The sequence below is a fragment of the Manis pentadactyla genome, chromosome 1, assembly GCF_030020395.1.
Source record: "Manis pentadactyla isolate mManPen7 chromosome 1, mManPen7.hap1, whole genome shotgun sequence".
NCBI classification, from domain to species: domain Eukaryota; kingdom Metazoa; phylum Chordata; class Mammalia; order Pholidota; family Manidae; genus Manis; species Manis pentadactyla.
The window spans coordinates 103,539,916-103,567,730 of NC_080019.1; the positions used below are offsets into that span (position 1 = coordinate 103,539,916).

At 38.7% G+C, this 27,815-nt stretch overlaps 1 protein-coding gene across 4 annotated transcripts in view; it reads left to right on the forward strand.

Moving 5' to 3' along the window:
* The window catches only part of FNDC3B (fibronectin type III domain containing 3B), a 338,844-nt gene that overhangs the window by 81,111 nt on the left and 229,918 nt on the right, over positions 1–27,815 (forward strand). For all 4 annotated transcript variants that reach the window (XM_036930882.2, XM_036930884.2, XM_057499990.1 and 1 more), the window contains exon 3: positions 17,254–17,329. In XM_036930882.2, the coding sequence (XP_036786777.2) occupies positions 17,254–17,329 (76 nt within the window). The remainder of the gene's footprint in view (positions 1–17,253; positions 17,330–27,815) is intronic.

Here is a 27,815-nt window from a genome sequence, read left to right on the forward strand (position 1 = left end):
AGTAGTGGTAGTGTCGGAGGCCTGCGGGTGCATGGGGTGAGTTTGGAGGAGTTGGGAGTGAAGTTGTCCTAGGCCGGGTTACTGGGCTGCCTCCTTTCTTCCCTGAGGGGATGGTTCTCTCTCCTAGATTAACAGCCGGGGAGTGGTTCCGCCTGGGGTCAGTGGCTGCTGAGAGACAGTGGTGGCCAGAGCAGGCTGGGCAGGGTTCCTCCTCCCTGGGAGCCAGGAGAGGGCCTTTTTGTCTGCCCTCTTTTCCTCCCAAACCCCGCCTTTCATTTCCATTCAAAAATTACATCATCCCAGAGGCACAGTTTTTATGTCTTAGGAAATCTGAAAACTTGTTGTAAGACTTGAACCTATTAGATTGTTTGTCTTTCATTCTGAATTTATAATTATTTCTCTTAAGCCATGCCAGAATAAAAACAAAATTCTAAGCTTATCCTTTAGAGAGAAAGAAAGTGGCCACTTTGCTATGTGAGCATTTCTTAAATCTTTCACCTCTGCATATTCCTGTTCTTAAAGGGAATGCAGAATTAAGTGTCATGAGTTATTTGTACTATGAGCCGTGACACTGCACCCATTTGCTAGTGAGCTCCTCATTTTCTTTGTTTTAGATTGATGAAGGGCTGTTTGGACTTTGACTCTCTTCAAGATGTTTAATTATATGTTTCAAAATCATGTGTTCTGTTAAAAATCACTTACGCATAGCCTTGGAAAGAGAACTGGAGGCAGGGAGTTGCTTCAGGGGTGCAGAATATTGTTTTGGAGGCCTTGGGAAATAAATCGTAAGAGTTAGTTCATTTACCACCAAGACATATTTAGTCAGTGTATATAAACAAAAGAAGTCACAGTGTGCCTGGACATTATTTGTCCCAGATGGAGTTTAAAATTGGCTCATTATACTGCACTGATGTCATGGTGCATAAACTGGCCCCGAGTTAGAGACGTGCACAGAATCTACTGTGTGCTTGTGTGTGCTGAGGGTGTGTGAGGAAGAGGGGAGGGCTGGTTGGAAAATCTTTGTCACATTTTTCCTTCGTTGTCTGCAGAGACTAGTGTCAGTCCTGAATTTGGACTTGGTGAAGAATGAGGGAAGAATTGGAATAATCTGTTCATTTACACAGATTGGTATGTGCATGCACTCAGAGATCTTCCAAGACTGAGAGAGAGTATAAATGTGCTCAGCTCTGCAACGGTTGCTTACAAAGCTCTAGTAATAAAATCTAGAAAAGAAAATCTAAAAATATTACATTTTTATGTAATTCTCTTCAGTCTGTTTGACTTGAAACCTTAAATGTGGACAGTTTCTTTCAACTTTTTAATGGTCTTAAATATTCAGATGTATAATTTTGTTTTCCAGGATTATATGGTGGATAATATCTCAAACTAGTTTCTTAAGTGTTTAAAGAGTCCGATGCCTGATGCTCCTTAAGAATCTGGCCAAATTTAATTCTTCCTGTGTTTTGAGAAGGCAGCAATATGGGTCAGAAAGGGTCCTCTTCCTAGAGTTTTGAGCATTTAATAGGAAATTTCCACATACTGTAGTGTTACTTGATTACTTTTTATTGCTGACTTTCATTACGATAATCTTAATTAGAAGCATTTCCAAGTAATTCAAACCATTTTGTAGGTGTAAAGGGATTACATTTCAGAACTGCTGTGAATGGATTCCAAAGTCACTATTGTTACTGAAATCCACGGAAGCTGAACAGACACTGGAATGTGAGTGAGTTGGGAGGTGAGACTTTAAGGGAAGCCGGAATATTTCTCAAATAGAAAATTTGGTCAGAGGTGAGAGTTGGCTGGTTTTAGATTTTATTGAGAACATGAAACATGGCGGATCTCATTAAAAAAAGAAATCTATACTCTCTCAATTAGAGGCCACTTTTTTTCTCAACTGAAATGTATCACTGTTAGAAATTTAAAGAAAAAGAAGTGCTGTAACAGTTGTTTATTTGGCACATAGTATGTATGAGGCCTTGCTCCAGAGCTGTTCTAGGGTTGCTCCGCTCCTTAAGTGTACATGTGAGGTAGGTATCTCTTCAGATGAGGAAATAGGAGGGAAAGAACTAGAACTGGGACTCAGCTGTGATCTGAGATGCTCTTCTCATTGTGTATCTTGGGTACCTTAGTTGAATTTTAAACTGTTGGTTAAAATATGGAAACTAAAATGAGAGGAGCAGAGAGTGTCTTCACTCAGTCTTAATATACTATGATGTTATAGTTAACTTTTGAACAACCTGTGGGTTCAGGGCACAACCCCCCATGCAATTGAAATCCACATAATAACTTTTGACTCCCTGCCCAAATCTTTGATAGCTTACAGTTGACCAGAAGCCTTACCAATAACATAGTCAATGAACATATATTTTGTATATGTATTCTACACTGTATTCCGACAATAAAGTAAGCTAGAAAAATGAAAATGTTATTAAGAAATCATAAGGAAGAGAAAATACATTTACAGTACTGTAATGAATTTATTTTTAAAAATCCATGTATAAATGGACCTGTGCAATTCAAACCCATGTTGTTCAAGGGTCAGCTGATCTTAGAAAACAGGTTGGGCCTGAACTCCATCTAATTTTACCTCAGTAAGTCATATGGCAGGAAAACCACACTTAAACATGTAGAAGAAATATATGCTATTATGTACTTTTTTAATAAATCTCATAAGTACTTAAGATTCTTTTTTTTTAATTTAAAGATTGAGTTTAGGTAGTATGGTTTTTTTATATCTACAATTCTGAGTCCTTAACTTTTCGAACATTTTTTTGTGAATGTATGACATGATAAAAGGCAAACTTTGTAACTTCAAAATATAAAAAATAAATTAGTTCAAAATGGAATCATTTAGTATTTAAGAAATTGATGTTTTGGAGATACAGTTAACTGTTGGTCCCTTGAAAATAAGTAATGCTTTTCCTTTGACTCATAACTATATTTGTTTCCCATTAATCCTACTGATCCTACTAGTCCTCCTTTCCTTTTAGTCAACAAACCAACCAAAAAATGTAGTAGGTGAATGACATAATCCACCGTGACTTCTTGGTGACTGAAAGTAAAAGACAGGAATGCTAGATTGGTTGCTGAATGCTCTTGGGGTTAGCTTTTTAAGGGCAGAAGCCAAGAAACCAAAGAGAAGGAGTAAAGGAAGAAAAAATAGAGGAGGCTCATGAGATGGGAGGACTGTGGATGCCTGTCAGTGATAGTGGTAATGGAAATGGACATGGCAGAGTCCTAGCTAGATAGCAGAATTAGAGAGTGACAGGAAGTAGGAAAAAATTAAGTAGTTGTGGTTTGGATAGCCATGCACATTACTACACCTCCGTAATCTTAGAAACTTCCTGTTGGTAGACAGGGCAGAACTTGTCAGCAACAAGCCCTGTGATCTGAATAGCCCTATGAAAGGTTAAGCCAGCAGTTATTTTTGAAAACTCTTACTTTGCGCAACGTAATCCCTGAATTATGTCACAAATGGATGCTGCATTAACATTTTAATTGGTCTCCATTTATCCAGTGTCTCCAATCTCAGTTTGAGTTTTTCACTGCTATCAGAATTACCTAATATTGTCACTTTCCTGCTGCAAAATTTTGCTCACAGGATAAAGTCCAGACATTTAAGTGGGCCTAACAGGCTTTTCTGAGGTGGTGCTGGCCTGCTTCTGCAGGCTCACCTTTACCCCTCTGTTTCATGCATACGCCATGACAGCAGCATGGAAATTCTAAACATATGCGCTTCAGGCCTCCATGTGCTTGCTTGTGTGATCTTTTGCTTATCCTCTTGTAGTCTTTCATTCTCTATTTAAATATCAATCCCAAATGTAACTGTTTCTGGTTTCTCAGTCATTTCTTAGTTTCCATAGCACTTAATAGCAAATACTTATATTTTATAATAGTTAGTTTTATTTTCTACTCTTGTACCAACACACAAATTGGTAGGATTTCATCTTCCTCATCCTAGAATTAGTGCTTTTTAATAAAGTGCCTGACACGTAGTAACTACTTAGCTAATGTTTGTTGGATAATCAAGGTTTCAATAATTGTATTTAGTATGGATTTAAATAAGTTTCATGTAATCAGTGCAAAGCCAAGGCCTAAATAAGTAATAATAAACTGTGCAGTGGTGGTGTGGGGAGAGGGAGACCTTCTCTCTCTTCTGTGAAATCCCCCTAAAACCCTATTTGTGTTCATTTCTGATCTTATGCTAGTGGGCACAAAATATCAGATAATGTACTGTTAATTTTAAGCAATTGAGGAAGTATAGTGATACAGAGAGGTTAACTCTAGAATATGTAATGACAAAATATTGGAAATTGGTTTTCTGTCAGTTATAAGGATGAGGACATTCTTAATGGACATGGCATATTGGTTCTTGATTATCTTAGGGTGAAGAACAGTGTTAAATGAATGACATGACCAACATTGAAGTGGGTTTAAAAAATACTGGAATATAGGGATAATAGGAAGTTATAGTGTATTTCTTCCCTGGCCCTGAGAGTCTAACATTTGTTCAGGCTCAGTGCACAGTTTGCCAGAGGTGGGTGACGGTAGTTAGCCCGTTGTGGCAGATCATGTTGCTCTGTCTCACCCAGTCAAAACCACACTTGAGATAGCTGGATCTAAATGGGGGGAGACATTTCAGATTGGATGTGCAGAGTTCACCCAGAGTAGGGCTGATGAGGTACAAAGTGGCCAGAGCCGTTGATTCCCCATCAGTGTGGCCAGAACCCAGTTTAGGGGTGTGTGTGGATGGAATTGAGGGGTAGAAAGGGGTTGTACCTCACCTGATGAACATTTTTGACAAGGATTAACCCTGAAGTGGTAATGACAGGATCCACATTTTGTTGTCAGTGGACGTAATTTTCAACTTAAGGAAGAAAAGGTTATATTTTTGGTACTCAACGACTCTGTGAAAAATATATTTAATAAAATGAAAAAAAATTTTTTAATAAATGTAATGGTGCTCCAAATGCACAAGGATATTTGGTAGCTGTTATTCTTAGCCACGGAAAAGCTACCCTAAAGCTTACATAGAATTTTGGTCTTTTATATTCTTAGGTATCTTGAAAGTCCTGTAGGTGAAACTTTAGACTCTGGCATTTGTGGCTCTCTTAAAAGAGGCTTTTAACCTAGTTTTGGCCATCTGTATTACATTGCATTTTTTCCATTTAAGTTAATGCTATATTTTTATCCTTAGTAAACAGCAGCTCGTTTTGTAATAGAATCTCTTTATTTAAGGCAGTATATGATTAGAGTAGAAATGTACAACTTCTTACAAGCTGCCATTGTATTTTCTTTATAGCCCTTCCCGCTATCTGTAAATGTGTTCTATATTTTTAACACTCCCACACTCCCCTACTCTTCCACCTCCCCAACCCCACCATCCCATGCAAGTTCCATTTTGCCATCCCAAGGTGGCAGAATTTTGTGCTGTCTAGGGCTCGATTTCCAATGCCTAGAGGAATTGCCTGACCCATTCTGAGTACTCATCAATATTTGCTCAGTTAAGACTGAGCTACTAGTAGCTCAGTCTTAATTCTCTTTTAAGGACACTTATTTCATTAAATGCTTGTTGAACTCTTTCGAATGTGTATATTTTTAGCAGGCATTGGTATAATTTCAGTGCATAAAAATGTCCTCCTTGGTTCATCTGTTTTCTCTTTCCTTGGGTATGTATTAACCCATTCCTGTCTTCTTTTTAAGGGCAGGTGGCTTTTGGGAGGCATAGAAGCTTAAGATAGAATTTTCCCAGGAATCATGTTTTATTTTTCTTATGTCTACTCCTGGGCCATGAGAAATGACATCTAGTGATTGTGATATTCAGTGGGTTAGCTCATTCGTTCATCAAATAACTCTAGAGGAATTCAAGGATGTAACAAGGACTTGAGAATAAATCCAGTCCTGCCCAATATAAAACAACTGTTGGTGTTGCTTAAGGGATCCGTTATCTCCAAACTGCCATATTGGGAGTGAGGGGCTCTGGCTCAGGGAGTGAGAATAGATTTCCTAGAAGAGAACTTGTCCTCTGTCTTTGGAGACATGACTTTAACCTGGTTAAGTGTGTTCTCTCCTTCAGCTATTTATTGAAGTACATCCACAGAGAATTGACTCTGCAGGGAAAAGCTGCATGGTCAAAGAGAAGAACATTTGTTTTGGTCAGTCAGGGCTCGGTTCCAGTGCTAGCTCCGGCATTTTGTAGTTTTGTGACTTTAGAAAAGTTATTGGCTCTCTTTAAACCTCAGTTTCCCTATCTATAAAATTTCTTTAGTAAAACCTACTTGACAGACCATAAAGGCTCAGTAAGTAATTGCTGTTTATATAATCATTGTAGAAAAAACAGCTGTTAAAGAGAGTTGATAAAGGTAGGCTTTATCATACTGACTTAATTTTAGAAATATGAAATGGTTTGTTTAGGGGGACAACTTTAGAACTTTCCATCCTTTGAGGAAATCAGAATATTAAAAATTTTAGAGCATTGCAATATGCTTGCTCCTTGCTTTAAACTGAATGAGTCCTAAACCCCAGGAAGAAACAAGTCAAGACCATTTATCCTGTGAGTGGTATTGACCAAGGATGAGCTTCCTGTACCATTCCCTGCGCTCTGACCCAGTGTGTAAGTACCCTTGGAGGCTTCCTGCTCTGGTATGTTCTTTTCCTGCCAACTTTGAATTCAGGCTTCAGGCAGGACAGGTGAGCAGGTAAGGCAAACAGTACTTTTGCATCATCTTCAAGTACCTCCCTCTTTTACCTACTCACATTTTAATCTTAGGACATTTGCTTTATGTGTGTTACTACCACAGATATAATTATTAGTCATTTCCAGCTCATCATCTCCCTCTTCTTGATTTGGAGGAAAGGGAAAGACTCAGAAAACAAATGATGTCTGTTTTTCAGTTTGCTTGGGGCCAGCTGTGGTTTCTGGCACAGAGACCAGAATCTAAATGGTATGTATTGACGGATGGTTTGGGCCCTTGAGGGACTGGGTGGAGCACACCAGGATTTCTCTGTGGAGTTTGGGATTCTGGAGTGAGTGTGTATATGTGTCTAGAAAAAAGGTGCTATTATTCCTCTCATGTCGTCAACTGTCATTTGTTAAAAGTTATTTAATATTCCTATATAGAATCCCTACCTAATGAAACTCTTCTGCAGCTTGAAGGTCATGTCATTTTTTTCCTTTAAAGATAGCTGTTAGATAATCATAAATGCTGGCTACAGGTCAGCTGTGTTCACTTCTGTGTGCAGCAGCTTAGAGTAAGGCAAGCCTCATGGAGTGTGGCAGGTGGAGAAAGCTCCCAAAGTGAAAAGGTATCTGCCCTCCTAACGGTTTGTATCTTGATTATCTGGCTATTAGACTTAACTTTTCAGAAAGCTGCAAATGTGACATTTGGTCTTCGGTCAGTCAGTTCTGTCCTCTTAGCAAAAACTTTTGTGATGGGCACAGAATGGCAGTGATTTTTACTCAGGTGGTTGGTGATTTTTTATTTGCCACATGAATTAGGAATTTGCCTTCAGGAGTAGTCTTAGACACTAATTGATCTGCCCGTTAATCAGCCTCTCTAAATTTAAATTGGAAAGATAGCTTTCCTTTTCCTCTTCTAAATGAGTAAGAAACCACTAGATTTAGATTTATACCTTGAAGGAAAGCTTGGTTTTGTCTTGCTGGGTAAAGCATCCCAGGATACTGTGCTTAGCCTTTAGTTCAATTACATTAATTCTACTTCCTGCTTTTTTTTTCTTCTTTGGACTTTGGAAGAATGGTCAGTCATTTTTCACTAAGCCTTGGTAAACTGCCTTTGGTTTTTCTGGTCTGCTTGGTTCTTGTTTTAAACTGAATGAGTCCTAAAGCCCAGGAAGAAACAAATCAAGACCATTTATCCTATTACTGGTATTGACCAAAGATAAGCTTCCCATACCATCCCCTGTGCTCTGACCCAGTATCCTTGGAGGCTTCCTGCTCTGCTATGTTCTAACAGATTCGAAACAGATCTGATGAAGGAATAGTACCCTGAAGTATGCTCTTATGATTTGGTTAACGTAGTTCTATTTTAACAGCTCAGAAAAAAAATGTGTCAGTGGCAAAATCTTCATCTTTTTTTTTTTTTTTTTACCCCTCTGACAAGACACAGAATGCAGCATGAACTGTGTTAATGCTGACTCTGGGAAAGGCAGTGCTTAGTGACTGGATGAAAAATGATAAGGTCTGGACAGTGATTTTATGCTTTATGTTTTGTATTTAAAAGAACTTATAGTAGTTATGTCTGCTTTGTGGCTAGAGAGAGAAAAGAGGAGGGAGGGAGGATGAGATGGGGGTGAGAAAGAAGGAGAGACTGACTGACTGACTTGTATGATACAAAAGGTTAAGTGCCAGGGAGCCTGCCAGGGAGTGACTCATGCTCCTCAAGGCTGTGTGATGCAAGCCTGCTGCTGCTGTCTCATTCATGTCTGTTGTCAGGGAAAGATCATTGAACTGGTGTGTGTCAGAACTTTATTTTTATCTCTTCTTTATTGACAGTGAAAATAGCAAGGTGGTCAGTCTGCCTCAGTATAATACAATGCTTTAAGTCAGGGCAAAGATGAATAGGGTTTGCTTAAATAATGACTTTTGCTCTTACTAAGAATAATTGATACTGGGACACAGGAGATTTGCCTGGTTTCTGAGGTAACTTGGTAGATTATAATCTGGTTGCCATAGCAACCCAGCAGCAGGGAAAATTACAGGAGCTGACATTTGAAGAGAGGTATTTTAGTAGGATGCTTAAAAGCCCTTTACCTATCATCTTTCTCCCTGAAGAAGTGGGATGGCGGTCAGGAATTGGCCTAAGTAAGCAGAGAGAGGACAGCATAAATGGCTGTTGCAGGCTGGATGCCTCAGGGCAGTCTTTGAATTTGTGGCCTGGTGTCAGTGACTGCTGAGGAACCATTGCAAACACTTGTCATGCAACATGATAGGCAGATAATGTGACAGAATCTGGAGCATAACCCAATTCAGAAATCCCTTTCTTTGCCTGGGGCTTTCCATAATGCTGGTGAATAGCACTTTCAGAACCAGCATCCAGGACATGTCTGACAGTTATGAGTGTAGGTAGGAGAGATTGTATGACTTTGGGATTGTCAAGAAATATCTGGGGCACATAGTCTTGGCATCCATTGATTTTTTTTTTTCCCCAACAAATTAATTCTACAGGCATATAGGTCTATCCCTAAAGGTTTAAGCACAAAGCAGATGGTTTCTGCTCTATTACAGTGATGTTAAAATTGGTCTAAGGACTTTTAAAAAGACTCCAATTTTTTTTTGGAGTCTTGTTTTATTCGATTGTAGTCGAGTTGTGTTCTGTTTATGTAAAAATAAAGTTAAATCAAAACTTTTTGTATTAGGAATGACTTTAAAAGTTGTTTCAAGAAAGCAATTGGAATGTTCTAATCACTCTATAGAGATTTGAAGGGATTTCCTTGAGTTCTTAAAATGATACAATGTGTTTACATTGGTGACAATTTGAATACTTAGGACTGAAAGATTATTGACACAGTTACTGCACAGGAAAAATAAATTGCCTTGAAATAACTTCCAATTCAAGATAAGAAGAAGCATCAGGGATGAAGTTTAGACTGCTTTTCTTTGAAGGATCCTGTTTTCTCCAGTTACTATGTTTTCCTGATTTAAAAAATTTTGATATAACCACAGTGTCTCCTGTGATAAATAATTAAAAGAAGCAAAAATACATGGATATTACAGGTTTAGTTTTCAAGCTGAAATGACTTTCTTCTTAAGAAACTGTTTTAGAAAATAGATAAATGATGCTAAAGAAAGTAAATAAAGTGGACTTTCAAGTTGCATATTGTGAAAGCTTAATTTCTAACTTAAAGCCATTGTTTGCAATGGTTTTCTTTGTTTTACAACTTTCATTCAGTAGAAATTGTTATTGAGCACTTATTATATGCCCAGCATAGTTTTAACCACATATTTTATGTCATACCTTGTCCTTATAGAGCCCAGATTAAAGAAGGAAAGACAGGCACTAAAATAATTGCTTAATTAATTGAAATTGTAAATTCTAGGAAGGAGAAGTAGAGTTTTTTTAAATTTTGGTATCATTAATATACACTTAGATGAACAACATTGTGGATGCTAGATTCCCCCCATTATCAAGTCCCCACCACCTACGCCATTACAGTCACTGTCCATCAGCATAGTAAGACGCTATAGAATCACTACTTGTCTTCTCTGCTAAACTGCCTTCCCTGTGCTCCCCTTCAACCCCCCACATTATGTGTGCTAATCGTAATGCCCCTTTTTCCCTTTATCCGTCCCTTCCCACTCATCCTCCCCAGTCCCTTAACCTTTGACAACTATTAGTCCATTCTTGGGTTCTGTGAGTTTGCTGCTGTTTTGTTCCATCAGTTTTTTCTTTGTTTTTATATGCCACATATGAGTGAAATCATTTTATACTTGTCCTTCTCTGCCTGCCTTATTTCACTAGCTTAATACCCTCTAGCGCCATCCATATTGTTGCAAATGGTAGGATTTGTTTTCTTCTTATTGCTGAATAATATTCCATTGTGTATATGTACCACATTTTCTTTATCCATTCCTCTACTACTGGACACTTAGGTTGCTTCCATTTCTTGGCTATTGTAAATAGTGCTACAATAAACATAGGGGTGCATCTGTCTTTTTCAAACTGGGCTGCTGCATTCTTAGGGTAAATTCCTAGGAGTGGAATTCCTGGGTCAAATGGTATTTCTATTTTTAGTTTTTTGAGGAACCTCCATATTGCTTTCCACAATGGTTGAACAAATTTCCATTCCCACCAGCAGCGTAGAAGGGTTCCCCTTTCACCACATCCTTGCCAACATTTGTTGTTGTTTGTCTTTTGGATGTTGGCCATCCTAACTGGTGTGAGGTGATATCTCATTGTGATTTTAATTTGTATTTCTCTAATGATTAGTTATGTGAAGCATCTTTTCATGTGTCTCTATTGGCCATGTGAATTTCTACTTTGGAGAACTGTCTGTTCAGCTCCTCTGCCCATTTTTGAATTGGATTATTTGCTTTTTGTTTGTTGAGGTGCCTGAGCTCTTTATATATTTTGGATGTCAACCCCTTAACAGATATGTCATTCATGAATATATTCTTCCATACTCTAGGATGCCTTTTTGTTCTGCTGGTGGTGTCCTTTGCTGTACAGAAGCTTATTAGTTCGATATAGTTCCGTTTGTTCATTTTTGTTTTTCTTCCCTTGCCTGTGAAGATATGTTCATGAAGAAGTTGTTCATGTTTATATTCAAGAGAATTTTGCCTATGTTTTCTTCTAAGAGTTTTATGGTTTCATGACTTACATTCAGGTCTTCAATCCGTTTTGAGTTTACTTTTGTGTATGGAGTTAGACACTAATTCAGTTTCATTCTGTTACATGTAGCTGTCCAGTTTTGTTAACATCAGCTCTTGAAGAGGCTGTCATTTCCCCATTGTATATCCATGGCTCCTTTATTGTATATTAATTTACCATATATGCTTGGGTTAATATCTGGACTCTCTAATCTGTTCCACTGGTCTATGGGTCTGTTCTTATGCCAGCACCAAATTGTCTTGATTACTGTAGCTTCATAGTAGAGCTTGAAGCTGGGGAGTGAGATCCCCCTTTCTTTATTCTTCCTTCTCAGGATTGCTTTGTCTATTCTGGGTCTCTTGTGGTTCCATATGAATTTTAGAACTATTTGTTCCAGTTCATTGAAGAATGTTGTTGGTATTTTGATAGGGATTGTATTAAATCTGTAGATTGCTTTAGGCAGGATGGCCATTTTGACAATATTAATTCCTCCTACCCAAGAACATGCGATGAATTTCCATTTATTAGTGTCCTCTTTAATTTCTCTTAGGGAGTGTCTTGTAGTTTTCAGGACATAGGTCTTTGACTTCCTTGGTTAGGATTATTCCTGGGTATTTTTTTCTTTCTGATGCAATTATGAATGGAAGTGTCTTCCTGATTTCTCTTTCTGCTAGTTCATCATTAGTGTATAGGAATGCAACAGATTTCTGTATATTAACTTTGTATCCTGCAACTTTGCTGAATTCAGATATTAGTTCTAGCATTTTTGGAGTGGATTCTTTAGGGTTTTTTATGTACAATATCATGTCATCTGCAAACAATGACAGTTTGACTTCTTCCTTACTAATCTGGGTGCCTTTTATTTCTTTGAATTGTCTGATTGCCATGGCTAGGACCTCCAGTACTATGTTGAATAAAAGCAGGGGAGAGTGGGCATCCTTGTCTTGTTCCTGATCTCAGAGGAAAAGCTTTTAGCTTCTCACTGTTAAGTATGATATTGGCTGTGGTTTTGTAATATACAGCCTTTAGTATGTTGAGGTACTTGCCCTCTATACCCATTTGGTTGAGAGTTTTTATCATCAATGGATTTTGAATTTTGTTGAATGCTTTTTCAGCATCTGTGGAAATGATCATGTGGTTTTTGTCCTTCTTTTTATTGATGTGGTGGATGATGTTGATGAATTTTTGAATGTTGTGCCATCCTTGCATCCCTGGGATGAATCCCACTTGATCATGGTGTATGATCCTCTTGATGTATTTTTGAATTCACTTTGCTAATATTTTGTTGAGTATTTTCGCATCTGTGTTCATCAGGGATATTGGTCTGTAGTTTAATTTTTTTATGGGGTCTTTTCCTGATTTTGGTATTAGAGTGATGCTGGGTTCATAGAATGAGTTTGGAAGTATTCCTTCTTCTTCTATTTTTTTGGAAAACTTTAAGGAGAATGGGAATTATGTCTTCTCTAAATGTCTGATAAAATTCAGCAGTGAATCCATCTGCTCCGGAAGTTTTGTTCTTGGGTAGTTTTTTTGATTACTGATTCAATTTCATTGCTGGTAATTGGTCTATTTAGATTTTCTGTTTCTTCTTCAGTCAGCCTTGGAAGGTTGTATTTTTCTAGAAAGTTGTTCATTTCTTCTAGGTTATCTCGTTTGTTAGCATATAGGTTTTCATAGTATTCTCTAATAATTCTTTGTATTTCTGTGGTGTCCGTAGTGATTTTTCCTTTCTCATTTCTGATTCTGTTGATGTGTGTAGATTTTCTTTTTCTCTTAATAAGTCTGGCCAGGGGTTTATCTATTTTGTTTATTTTCTCAAAGAACCAGATCTTGGTTTCACTGATTTTTTTCCTATTGTTTTATTCTTCTCAATTTTATTTATTTCTTCTCTGATCTTTATTATATCCCTCCTTCTGCTGACTTTGGGCCTCATTTGTTCTTCTTTTTCCAGTTGCAATAATTGTGACTTTAGACTATTCATTTGCAATTGTTCTTCCTTCTTTAAATAGGCCTGGATTGCTATATACTTTCCTCTTAGAACTGCCTTTGCCGTGACCCACAGAAGTTGGGGGTTTGTGCTTTTGTTGTCATTTGTCTTCATATATTGCTTGATCTCTATTTTAATTTGATCAGTGATCCATTTGTTATTTAGGAGCATGTTGTTAATCCCCCATGTATTTGTAGGCCTTTTTGTTTTCTTTGTACAATTTATTTCTAATTTTATACTTTTGTGATCTGAGAAGTTGTTTGGTACAATTTCATTCTTTTTGAATTTACTGATGCTATTTTTGTGGCTTAGTATGTGATCTATTCTGGAAAATGTTCCATGTGCACTTGAGAAGAATGTGTTTCCTGCTGCTTTTGGGTGTAGAGTTCTGTAGATGTCTGTTAGGTCTGTTTGTTCTAATGTGCTTTTCAGTCCTTCTGTGTCCTTACTTATTTTCTGTCTGGTTGATCTGTCCTTTGGAGTGAGAGGTGTGTTGAAGTCTCCTAAAATGAACGCATTGCATTGTATTTCCCCCTTTAATTGGTAATATTTGTTTCACATATGTAGGTATTCCTGTGTTGGGTGCATAGATATTTATAATAGTTATATCCTCTTGTTGGACTGACCCCTTTATCATTATGTAGTGTCCTTCTTTGTCTCTTGTTACTTTCTTTGTTTTGAAGTCTATTTTGTCTGATACAAGTACTGCAGCCCATGCTTTTTTCTCCCTATTGTTTGCATGAAATATCATTTTCCATCCCTTCACTTTTAGTCTGTGTATGTCTTTGGGTTTGAAGTGAGTCTCTTGTAGGCAGCACATAGATGGGTCTTCCTTTTTTATCCATTCTATTTCTCTGTGTTTTTTAATTGGTGCATTCAGTCCATTTACATTTAGAGTGAGTATCGATAGATACGTAATTATTGCCATTGCAGGCTTTGGATTTCTGGTTATCAGAGTTTCAAGAGCAGCTTCTTTAGTATCTCACTGTCTAACTTAGCTCACTTATTATGCTATTATAAACACAGTCTGATGATTCTTTATTTTTCTCCCTTCTTTTTCATCCTCCTCCTCTCTTTATACGTTGTTTTATTCTGTACTCTTTGTGTTTCCCTTGACTGATTTTGTGGATAGCTGATTTTATTTTGACTTTAGTTAGTATTTGGTTGGTCTACTCTCTGCTGTGGTTTTATTTTCTCTGGTGACATCTGTTTAGCCTTAGGAGTACTTCCATCTAGAGCAGTCCCTTTAAAATACATTGTAGAGATGGTTTGTGGGAGGTGAATTTCCTCAACTTTTGCTTATCTGGGAATTGTTTTATCCCTCCTTCAAATTTAAATGATAATCTTGCTGGATAAAGTATTCTTGGTCTGAGACCCTTCTGTTTCATTGCATTGAATATATCATGCCATTTCCTTCTGGCCTGTAAGGTTTCTGCTGATAAGTCTGATGATAGCCTGATGGGTTTTCCTTTGTAGGTGATCTTTGTTCTCTCTCTGGCTGCTTTTAATATTTTGTTCTTTTCTTTGATCTTTGCCATTTTAATTATTGTATGTCTTGGTGTTGTCCTCCTTGGGTCCCTGTATTGGGAGATCTGTGGACTTTTATGGTCTGAGAGACTATTTCCTTCCCCAGATTCGGGAGTTTTCATTAATTATTTCTTCAAAGACACTTTTTATCCCTTTTTCTCTCTCTTCTTCTTCTGGTACCCCTATAATATGAGTATTGTTCCATTTGGATTGGTCACACAGTTATCTTAATAATCTTTCATTCCTATAGATCCTTTTATCTCTCTCTGCCTTAGCTTTGCTGTCTTCCTGTTCTCTCATTTCTATTCCATTAACAGTCTGCTTTTAAATACTTCCATTGTTTGTTTCATTTCTGTTATCTCCCTCCTGAATTCATCCCTTAGCTCTTTAATATTTCTCTGTAGCTACATCAGCATGCTATGACTTTTGTTTTGAATTCTTTTTCAGGAGGATTGGTGATTTCAGTCTCACCAAACCCTCTCTGGTGTTTGAGGAATTTTGGACTGATCAAGATTCTTCTGCCTTTTTATGGCAATGGGAGTTGTTACCGGCAAGTGGCACGTGTGTCAGCTGGGAGAACAAAGTACCTTCCTGCTTGATGGTTGCCTTGCCTGTCCAGTGCCTGTGCCAGTTAACCACACACAGGGAGCAGGTTCTAGATTAATCCCCTAATCTGCCGTGAGCAGGGCGGCCTTTGAGACAGCCTACGGCAGTGACGAGTGTCACAGGCTATCAGCACATGTTCTGCCAGCACAGCAAAGCCCCTTTGTGCCTTCTGCTCTCCGTGCCCATCTCTGCTGTCTTTGCCAGTTAGGTGTGCGCGGGGAGCAGCCTTTGGGCTAATCCCCTTAACTGCAGTGTGTGGGGTGGCACTTGGAATGGCCTAAAAGAGGTTGCAGGTGTGCGGCGCATCTCTGCCACAAGATCAAAGGCCCCCATATTCTGTGCTGGTCTCCACTGTCTGTGCTGGTCAACCACACACAGGGAGCTGCCTCTGGGTCTGGGTTGGTTAGCCACACGCAGGGTGAAGCCTCTGTGGTAAGCTGTGTGTTTGCTGTAGGTGGTGTCCTCCCCGGCTGTTCCACATTAATGGCAGGTCACCCGGTTTGCTTGCAGTGTTGGTAGGGTTGGGGAAGTAACGGCAGAGTGCTTATCGCTGCAAGGGGCTTTGGAGCTGTGTTGGCACCCAGGGGTTTAGGACACCTGAACTTCCTTAAAGTTCCCAGCCTGCTGGCCTGAGTGTGCCAGGATGATTTTGTCCACCTGGTAAACCCTTCCTTGTCCCTTTAAGACTTTTAAAGCACCCATGTTTCTTTTGTCCCAGGCAAGTGGCTATGGGAACCTGTTCACAGTCTCAATCGTGGACCTTGCTTTTCTGCTCCTCCAATATCCAGTGCACCATGCAGTGTGTGTCTGTGCTCCCAGAGCAGACCACCAGGGCTGGTTATTTAGCAGTCCTGTGCTTCCACTCCCTCCCCACTCTGACTCCCTTCCTCCTGCTGGTGAGCTGGGGTGGGGGGAGTGCTTGGGTCATGGTTTTGTGTCCTACCCTTTTCTGTGAGATGTTGGGCTCTTGCAGATGTAGCCTTGCTCCTGTACTGTATTTTCCAGTCACTCTTTTTAGGAATAGTTGTATTTGTTGTATTTTCAAAATATGTGTGGTTTTGGGAGGAGATTTCCACCACCTAACTCAGGCCACCATCTTGAGAATCTATTGAGTTTTTTTTTTTTAAATAAAACACATAGTGGCAGCCCTGACATGTCCTAAGAGTCAAATTCTACTTCTTAAGTTGACAGTGACAAATAGGCCTAGCTGATTGGGGAAGAATTAAGTTGGGTGGTGGGCAGAGATGAAGGAGTATAAGAAGAGCATTACAGACAGTGGGGACAGTATCCTTGATGGTTTCCGGGCAAGGAGGAAAGAACTTTATCCAAGAACTATAAGATGAATGTGACACTTTGATATCCTTCCAGTGTATAGAAATATTTACTGATTACTTTAATAGTGTTACCTTTACACATGATGATTTTTAAGTACAGGTCAGAACTTCATTTTTCTGTGCAGTGTTCCTTTATAAGTAGAGTTTGTGGTTTTTTTCTTCTTTAACCATTGTTTCTAAATTGATGAAAGAATAAAAGGAATTGTGTGAAAGAACAAGTATCTTAAAATTGAGTTTTTTACCTACATAATATCATAAGCAACACAGAGAATTCTTTTAGCTAAAATCAAATGCTTGTGCTTACTCACCTCAGTTAGAACCAGGTCTAAGACATATCCTAAGTTTTGTGTTTATATGAGATTCTGTGCCACATACTTCCTGTCTAGTACATAAATTTAGGAATAAAACTGTGGAAGAGTAATCCCAGATGTTCTAATATTAAATTGAAATTAATGTGTTGTTTTGGCAGGTTATTCTCGTTCAAGTTAATCCAGGTGAGACTTTTACCATAAGAGCAGAGGATGGAACACTTCAGTGCATTCAAGGTAAAGAAGCTTTTTGTAAGCCTTCTAAACAAAGGAGTTTGCCTTTATTTTTTTAAGGAAATAAAGTTTTTCTGTATGTCTACATAGACTTTCTAGAAATATACTTTATTGTGGATTTTTTATTTTTTTTTTCCATTTTCTTTTTCTTTCTGTCAAACAGGGACTCTTTTATCCTGATGCAAGCCTGTGGTGTAAAAGGGACAAATTTAACTACTTCTAGTATTCTACTGACTTTTAAGTGAATTGATTTAACTTGGGAAAACTTACAGTGTCTTCATATATGGAAATTGGTAGCCTTGAAAAATGCAGAGATTTTTTAAAAGACCCTAACATTCCGTTTGAGAACAGCGAGTACTTTTTCAAATTAGATAAAGTTTCAAATATATATTGTGATGCTATTCTGAGTGATGCTTTAGAGGTGAAACCTGTATTACGTATCAAGGTTATTTATTATGAAGGAAGAAATTACTCCAGAGTTTAGTGGCTTAAAACAACAACTTTTATGATATCTCAGTTTCTGTGGATCAGAAATTAGGTGCAGCAAGAGCTGTGTGTCATTGCTCTGCACCTCTCAAAACACTGAAGTCCAGGCATGGGCTCGAGCTGCAGCCACTGTAAAGCGTGTCCGAGGGTCAGTCTGCTTCCAGGCTTGCTCAAATGGTTGTTGAAGGCTTTAGTTTTTTTTTTTTTTTGCAGGCTACTTGTTGGAGGCTTCCCTCAGTTCCTTGCTAAGTGACAGTTCCCTGGGGGTGCTTACATTATGGCAGCTGGCTTTCATCAGAGCAGCAACTGGAGGGGAGAGGGAGTACTAGCTCCAGCCCACTCAAGAAGGGGGATTACACAGGGTGTGAATACCACCTGGCGGGAATGACTGGGGCCATCTTAGAAGGCTGCCCACCACAGTTCACCCTCTGCCCCAGTAATTCATGTCCCTCCCATATGCAAAATAGCCCCTCCCAAGATCTCCGGAAGCCTTACTCCATTACAACATCAGTTCAGTGTCCACAATCTTCTCACCTAAATAAGTTCCTGGCTGAGATGGGGCTCTTTATGTATAGTTCTTTAAAGTACAGCTCCTAGGGCATTTCAGTGAATTTCTCCTTTGTGGAAAACCAATGTCTCTTGTCTGTAGTTCACTTTCGAAAGAAGTGACTTAGGTACTCTGATCCTACTTAGCCTGTAAATATTGCTGTGTTGGAGGTAACTGTGACAGGTCTCTTCAGCAGTGATTGGCATTATTGGGCAAATGGTAAATTGGCATGTGATTGAGTTCAATGCTAGGTTATTGACTGGACTACAATCTGACCAGAGGCCCTATTTTTAATACCTGGACTTGCTCACTAATATATAAACAAATGAAATGGCCTTTAGTTTTAGTTTCCTGTAATGAGCTGGAAGAATCTTCTTCTGTTGTTTTGTGTAACAGTAGAGTGTGTTGTTTATACTTTCACTACTTGTTTTTGTACCTATAAGAACAAAATTTAGGAAACTTTTGTTTTTGGAGAAATTAGTGTATTTTCAAAGATTCAAGCCTAATGAGTTTTAGTTGCAGTTAATCTGAAGTGATTTAACCATTTTATTAATGATTTTTGTTGATTGCATATCTCTGACCATTGAGTCCCTGAAATTGATCTTTGGTATTCTGAACCGTTTAAAAATCAAACCTAGTCTTTGGTGGTGAGTCATACCAAGAAACTTCAGGTAAAGGAAGAGAGGAAATAAATATTTTAAAATAGTGTAGGATAGAATCTTCCTCCTACTTGTATTGTAAAAAACAGATATCATCAATAAATAAAACTTCAGATCCACTCCATATCTTTAAAAAAATCTCACTAGAAAAACTAGTTGAAAAGTCATTTCACCCACATGTAATGAAACTGGTGTTTTCAGTTCAGTAAGAGACCAATTGAGCTGCTTCTGGTCGTGGTAACACTGGAGTTCTAAGAATTGGCAGGGAGTCTATACTCCTGTACAGCTGAATATGTATAATAGAATCTATAAAAGACAATTGCTGAAGAGATCAACATATATAAAATCCTCTATTCAGGCCACCTGCTTTTACTTTTTTGGTGTCTAAGGAGAGAGAGACAGTGAGTGTGAGTGTGTGTGTGCACGTGCACACATTCATCTAGTTAGCCTTTCCCCGACTTTTTTTCTTGAGTGCTGCATGTCAGTAACTGGTGTACTCTGCAGGGAATGTTGCAAGTATATTGCTCTGTTCACAATGGGAGCTTTGTATTTAGTCATGATGGAACTTGGAGATAAGTGACACTAACACCCCTTCCAGTGATTCAAAAAATGCCTTTACTAAAGCAGAATTGTGGAGCCATTCATCTTTGCCTTCCCCAGCCTTCCTATTCTTTGTTCTTTTCTGAACACCCAGATACTGTGGTTATCTTTGTTTAGGGAATGGTGGTACCTGACCCACCTAATTGAAATGATACAGAATGGGATGAGAGGGACCAAAACCTGGAACCAAATGGTTGCCAAGAAGCGCTGGGGCATCAGGATGGAATGCAGAAACTGGAAGGAATCCCCAGCCCTGAACCACTGACTTCGCTGATGGATATCAAATAGGCTGGGTCTGTGCCTCACCATGCCCCACACAATAAACAAACAAACAAACACACAAAAAAGCCCTCATTTGAGTTCCAGTGTGAATTAGTAACTATTTCACTCCAGGTGGGTAGAGCACACAGCAACATTGAATGTGAGAATAGATGATAACAGGTGTACCTTCCAACACAAGTTGTTATGTTATTATCCTTTCACTGTGATTAACATCCTTCTTGTTGCTGATATGTATTCAGCTCTTCCACTTTGTGTCCTTTCATTTAATGGGTATTGTAGATGCACATGAGGAAGCTGAGGCCTGTAGAAATTAATTCACACGTCTAAAGTCTCATTGCCAGCACGAGGCAGAGTCAAGTTTTCATCTGAGTCAAGTTTGGAGTCAGTATATCTGACTCCAAGGCATGAGCTCTTTGTTGCCTTGCTCTGTAGCTTACATCAGGGAAGCATGAATTCAAATAGTAGGACTCCATTCTCCTGGGCCATGTGACAAGAGCAGAGTAGGTTCCTATTCTTGGAGCAACAGGATTCTGGGCAGGATACCAGGATGAGGTGAAGATGGTTTGCAGAGCAAAAGTGTACAGTGGGGTCTGGGTGTTCAGGATAAGACAGGCACCCTGTTAACAGAACTAAGCAGATGGTATGATCCAGGTGGTGATTGATTTAGAATTCCTTAAATTATTTCTCCCCAAAGTCAGGATTGGGCCCAGAGGTGGGGTGGGCTGAGCTTCTCGGTGGGGCTTGCAGCTTCAGCTGCTGGAAGAGGAGAGAGAGAGAGAATGGGAGAGAACGGGTACAGTGGGAGGCAGTCTTTTCTTGCTTGCCTTTAAAAAAAACGTATTAGAAAAGGATATGAAATTGAGTCATATTTTAAGGGGAACTTCTGAAAGAAGTATTTAATTTCACTAGAAATTGAAGTTAAGAGAATGAAGCTCTAGTAATGGTCTTTCAACACCAGCCAGCAAGGGTCGTGGTTTTTTGGGGGGTGGAGGGGACGGTTGGTGATTGTGGCCTTCCTGGAAATTTTGAAGTCATACCCATTGCTTACACCATGGTTTAAGCTATCTGCTTAGTAACTGCTGTTTCAACACTAGCCAGCAGGTTAGGGATTGCTGTGGCGGGAATTAGGGGTAGGGAATGGAGTGGGTTGCTGAGGCTTTCTGGAAACTCTGAAATTACACCATATGACGTCGTTGAATTTGTTAGCCTAATAGTTTTCTCTATAGGACATATGACATCACTAGAAAGATCCCAGAAGCTCATTGTGATGCCATGAAGAGGTAGTTTGCAAATATGAAGCAAATCAATAGAAAGAATATGGTTCCTCTGGGGAAAAACAGGATTTTGTTTTCATGGGAATGTCCTTGGCGATAATGAAGGAAGAAAAACACAGGAAACATACAATATGCTGTGAAATCAAATTCATTTCTAATGGAATATTTCTCAATATTTTCTATGAAACATGAATCATAGGTCTTAAAGGGGCCACAAAAGGTCATAGTTTATTCTCACTTGGAGGCAAGCACTATACCTATGGCATCCTAGACAAAATATTTCCTTTCCTTGGCCAGTTGAAAGGGTATAAAGAGCTGATTGTTAGAGGAAAAGAGAATCTTAGCAATCAATATGAATTCTTGCCTTTGCTTCAATTCAGGAATTAATAGAGGGCAGCTGCAGGTCTTTCCCATTATTTTCAGATCTTATCTGGGCTGAGGTGCTGTCAGTGCAGCTTTCCTTCCTGTCCACACATGCCATCCTTTTATCTGGACCATTTCTCTGCTCCCTGTAAAATCCTTCAGCCCAGACATCACATGTCCTTTAAGGCTCTCATCTGTGTCCTCCCGGAGCCGTCCTGGACCACTCCATTCCATTCTGACCTTTCTTTGTGTACCTGGAGGAGCAGGAGGAGGTAGCCCTACATCTAACAGTCTGGTTGTATGTGTAAACCTTTTGTTAGCCCTTGTATTACACTGAATTCAGCTGTGACAGGAAACAATAGTGTCCCCTACTCTCCAACCAGACAGCCTGATAATTACTGGCTAGTCCCTTCTTTGACTATGGCATTACATTAGGTGTGATGATTTTGCTTTTAAGTTTTATTACTGTGCTGGGAACTTAAAGATGTTTAGGTAAATGGTCTCTAAAGTTTCTATGGAAGAACTTTCAAATTTCAGATACACTGATAATTGAAAATCAGTTTCCTTTAAAGAAACCTAGAGTCTAATGAACATTCACATTGACCCTATATTAATACTGCAGTTTTTGTGTATTAAGATTGTTACATACAGCTAGTGTGCCTGAAGAAAGTAAGTGAATATCATGGTGATAGAAGAAAAAACAGATTTAAGTAAAATGCAAACTAAAGATACTTTAATTGCTAATGTTTTCTGTCCAAAATAATTTAGACATCTTTTACAAGATGATTTACTTTGCTAACTTGTGCTAAGTGGGTTGACAAATAGAAATGACAGCAGAACGTAAGGTAGGAGAGAGACTCGAAGAGAGTCATGGTACTCCGAGAGGGCAGAAGCTTGGATGCTATTAGAACATGAAACTGTCCCTCCTTCCTGCCTACTCTCCTTAAGCTTTCTTCAGCCCTGTGTCTGATTCCCCCCTGCTCAGTGAGTGCGGGAACTGTATCACTGGGGTGCGCTCCGCTCTGGCTGGGGCTCTGTGAATGACCCCACTGAGAGTGCTTCCACGTTTGTCAGCCATCCGCCTCCCCTCCTTGTGTGATTCAGCATCCAGGCCACCACAGGGACCTTGACGTCATTTTTTCCCCCTCATTTGGTACTTTAAGTGCATTGATTAGACTTGTTTGGCATATTAAAACACTGACCTGTCATTTTTTCTACGAATTTTATGACAGATCCTAGGGAACTTGTTGTTGTCTTTTTGTTTTTTTGTTTTTTTTTAATCGAGAGGTGACATGAATCGTGTCATAGCAGGATTTACAAGCGGACATAGACTGTAACTTCACAAGCAAAGCTTCTATAAGGCCTACTCCTTTAAAACAGACTTTGCATATTGAGGAGAAATTCCTGTTTTACTGGCTTACAACTGAGAAGAGGACCCATGGCAAATGAGGTTGTTTTCTAAGGTTGACTGAACCCTGGCCTTCGTTTAAATTTGCAACCAATTTTTTCATCAAAAATATCTGGGTGATTTGAAAGTGAAATTATAGTGCAAATGCCTTAAATCCTTCTGAATTTTTGCTAACTTTCAGTACATTGAACATGTACTTATTTGACTATTATTTGTAGAATGTCTGTATTACAAATGGAAGTATTTTTCCTGCTACAAAATTAGGATTTTGAGAGCTTCTTTTTTCTATACGAGCAACTGCCTTGAAAACACATTTCTTTTGTGTTTGGTGGTTGTGTCGTGAAGGATTGCTAATCTGAAATGTTACTGTGAACAGTTAGGCCTGACTTGAAAAATCTTAGAATTGAAAATACCACATCTTTTGCCCAGGCTAGCCCCAGTGTCCTGCCCTTTTTTCTGGTTAACTCAAAGTTGTATTTGTTGAGAGTTAGTTCACGGTCTTACGGTGAGGCTCTAAGCTGAGAGAGTCTGAGTTTCTAGGAAACTTTTAATTACTCCACCAACCTGCCTGCTCTTTTTATAACTCTTAAATCCTAACTTCAGAACAAATCAGTCTTTTACCTCTTTGTAAAATTGATGAGATATTGGTGAAAAATCACTTCCAGCGTTGTGGTCTCTGAAATGTTCAGGAGCCTTATTTTGGACCCAGTGATTTGGCTTTTCTTTCACACATGGACATACACGGCCATTTGTTGTAAGCAAGCATTCCACACGTTGACCTGAGAGGCCCCTTTTCAGACCATAACTTGCTGCTGAGTAATTGGAGGTTAACCAGCAGGGTGGTCTGCACAAAGGCTGATAGTACTGATAGCCCTAGAGCAGAAAGTCCAGTTTATGGATGGGTGGGAGGGAGGTCTGTAATCATATGTGCAGCTGTCATCATGTTAGGGTTCAGTAATGTCATGAGACTGAGTTACGTCAGTGCCAAGCTATGTTGCTTCCCAGGAGGTATAAAGTCCCTCTCAAGGGAGGTACCCAGTGTGTCTGTGCTTTCTGCCCCTCTCCCCTTCCCTTTTATTTTGTTTATACCTATTCTTAACGTTTACATAACTAAGACAAAAACTTCACAAAATGTTTTATTGTCAGACTTTCTTTGGCCTTTTTCTCCAAGTAATGGTCTATTAATTTGACTTGTTCGAAGTTGTAAAGATTATGCTTTAAGAGGAAAAGCTCTGTACTTCAGAGCCAGTGTGAATCCCTGGCTGTTTGCTAGCTAATGCCAAATCTCTTAGTGCCAGTTTCTTCTCTTACATTGGGGAAAGTGATAACCTATCCAGTAGGGTTGAGAGATAATCCATTGTAAGTGCCATCATCATATAGTAATAAACACTGCTTTGCTGATTATTTTTGTGCTAAGGGATGCCATGATGGGTTGTGGGCACTGACTTGATTATCTGCCTCGTGAAGTCAGTTGAAGGCCTAGTCACCGTTCCATCGCCCACTTAGTAAAGGCTTGCTTTCCCGGGGTTGATGGGGATGGCAGTAGTTCAGGCACTTCAGATGAAGGTTTTTGGGACTGCACATACTGGTTAGGTACAGGATGTGCATAAAACAGTGGATGCACTGTTCCATACATTTCAAGTTAAGTTTCATTGTAGTTGAACCTTCAGTTGCTGCTTTTCTTCTGGGTGATACGCAGTTAGCTCACATGTGCCTGAGTGGCTGCTGCAGACAGACCTAGAGTAAAGCAGCGCCTCTGGGTTTGCCTTCCCTTCTTTAGACCCTCTCATCCTCTACCTCTTTCCATCTTTATTTAATGTGTCCTTCTTTAGGCAGTACTGAAGGGCAGTAAGAACAGTATGGGTTTGGAGTTAGGTTGCCTGGCTTAGAAATACCCTGCATCTCAGTTGTGTATCATAAAATTACTTAACTTCTCTGTTCCTCAGTTTCCTTATCTGTAGAACTGGAATAACAGTATTGGTCTTGAAGGATTGCTGAGATTGAAATGACATATTGTGTAGGTAGCATTGAGAACAGCTTCTGAGTCATCGTAAGGGTCCAATAAATAGGCACCATTATCCCAGTCCCCACTATGGCCAGGCGTTGACCCGTCCTTCATTTTTGTTACCTGTCATCTTAAAGCATTCAGGAAAGCCTATGTGAAATTGAGATTTGGTTATGATTTTTTAGATGTCTTCACATTTTAGTGTAATGCTTCAAAATAACACATTTAAAGATTATGCAAGGGGAGTTTGGCTTCTGTGCCTTTTGCGTTTCAGGCTTGTTAAACAATGATTTAAAATATCGTTTCTGAAGGTACCACTGCTTGGAGTTCTTTAAAGTAACAGATCTTTGCATGTCAGATAATTAAGAAGAGCTAACAGTGTTTCCCTTGAGTGTCTGAACACATTTTATTTCATTGCTACCAGTCTTTTAGTTCTTGCTTTATTTGTCCTGTATCTCTTTCTCTTGTTTTTACACTTACAATTTGAAATGGAAGTTTTCATGTTAGGGGTGTCTTTAAAGAAAACTATACAGGGTTCTTTAAAGGGTAGGGTCGGTCCTAAAAGGGTAAGGGTCAGATCTTTGTGATCTTTTTATCTCAGTGCCTATCAGCACCTACTAGGCATTCAGAATAAAGCAAAGTTATTTCCTATTATACTGCTAAAAATTCATGTCAAAACGATGGAAAAATTCACAGAGATTCGTTTTTCTTTCTGATTTTCTGCTCAAGTAGTTAAATTTGCTTATTTTTTCTCTCAGTTCCTCACATTAAGGTAATGAATGCAGGTATGAGTGTGTTTGCAAAAACAGAGTAATTCTGAAGAAGTCCAGATTATGGTTCACCCCTCTTACCTGCAAAAAGTATGAAGGAATGATGATTGTGTTCATTCTTTTAGTAACGTGTGTGTGTGTGTGTGTGTGAAAAGTAGGTTGGGAACACTCTGGAAAATATTTTTAAGGCTATGTAATAGTAAAAGATGGACCAACTCTATCTGTTGCATTATTAGCAAATGTTTTCATTTAGATTACTCAATATATTAATGCTGTTAAAATTATAGCATTTATTTGTAGCAGTAAACTCTCAATAAACTGTCAGACCTAGGAATAGGCAGAGTAGTATTTAAATTGTAGATGAATATCATCACTGAATTAAATGGAGTTGGAATAGTAATTTTTCTCTTTCTCCATCAGCAGTGATTGTAGGGAAGAGAGAGACGGTGAGATTGGCAACAGAGAGGATCAGGCAGGAGGTGGAGGGAGACTGGGTGAGGGCATGGGGGGTGGGGTGTGGACATGGGGATAGAAATTAGAGATGTTTAGGAGATAGTCATGACTTGCTGAGTAGTGGGACACATACTGCAGAGAGGGAGGTAGCCATGGGCACCAGATGAATTGTACATTTCCCTAAGTTAATGTGGTATCTGCTCTTCCAGAAAAAATTTTTGTCCTGTAAGGTAAAAAATAGTGACTAAACATTTTGTACTCTATTTGAATAAGCATTAGGATTAACAGAAGACAATAAAAAAGTCTCACTTTTTTTTTTAAGTGCATTGTTTTTTCTCTATATCAACTTGGGTTTTCTTTGAGGAGAGTTTAGTGACTTGGAAGGTATCTTGCACACTAATTTTGAGGATATGTTGACAATTAGGTAAAAGGGGAGTATGTTTATAGTACTTCTTTCTGGAACCATCGAAATATGGAGAAAACTGGACCCAGAATTGCTCACAGCAGTTAATTTCTTTTATGACTCCTGATTTGGGGTTCTTTGAATATACCCACATTCCTAGTGTGGTTGGATGTAGCTCTGTCCTCCTTTCCTCTCCCCACACTCATTTTGCAGTTTGGAGAGAGAAGTTGAAGTTGTTTTTAACTCATAAAGTCTTTCTGTGTCTGAGTTAAAGCGGAAGCGTTACATAATTTAAATGTAATACTTTTAAGGATACTTTACACATTGCACTGTAGAGCCAGAATTAACAACAGTTTTGTGGTATCTTTCTGGCTATAGATATTTCCATATTTTCACTTAATTTAGAAAGCTTCCAATTATTAGAAACTATACATTCTAAGAGAAGATGTAGTATCAAGCAAAGAATAGTCTTTGGGACTAAGGAGTGGAAACTTAAAAAAAATCAAAATAAAACTTTATTCTTAGTGTATTTTGAATGAAAATGTTATGCTGCTAGATAACTGATTAAATGAATTTTATCTGTTCTGTTTTACAGTTCTCATTGAAGTGGATATATACTAATCTCATGTAAATGTCAAGTTAAACTGTTTGATCTTTTCTTGAAGTGCCAAGTCTTTAACAGCTGTCCAGGGTTGGATTATTTGGGTTATCTAGGATTGGATCTTTTAATATCAGTTCAGTGTGTTTTATGCTAAATCCAACAGTGTCAGTTTTCTGTGGCTGATGTACCAGGGTACAAGCAGTGTGGATGAAGCAAGCACTTTGCACAGCTAGAACTTAACTTTTCTCCTCTTATTGAAGAAGAATAATCTTCACAGGTAGGGTAATTGAACCTTTGTTTTCGAATTATCTTTGAGTGTAAGAATGGAATAGTCACAAAATACTAATTAACTATAGCAAAAGTATGGCATGTTATTCCTTAAGTTAAAAATCAAGACCTGAGATTAATTTGATTAATTCTTAGTTAATGATGAAGGCAGTTCTTATTCTATGGGTCAGGCACTCACATTTTGAGTAGTACAGTTTTTGTATCATATATTTAAGATAAAGAGCACTAACATCTCAGAATTTTAAAGCTGGTTGTTTTAACATAGTGGTTTGTAAATTTTGCATTTCAGAATTACCTGAAAGAACTTTTAAAAAACGTGTACCTGATCTCCAGGCTAATTGTGGGCAGTT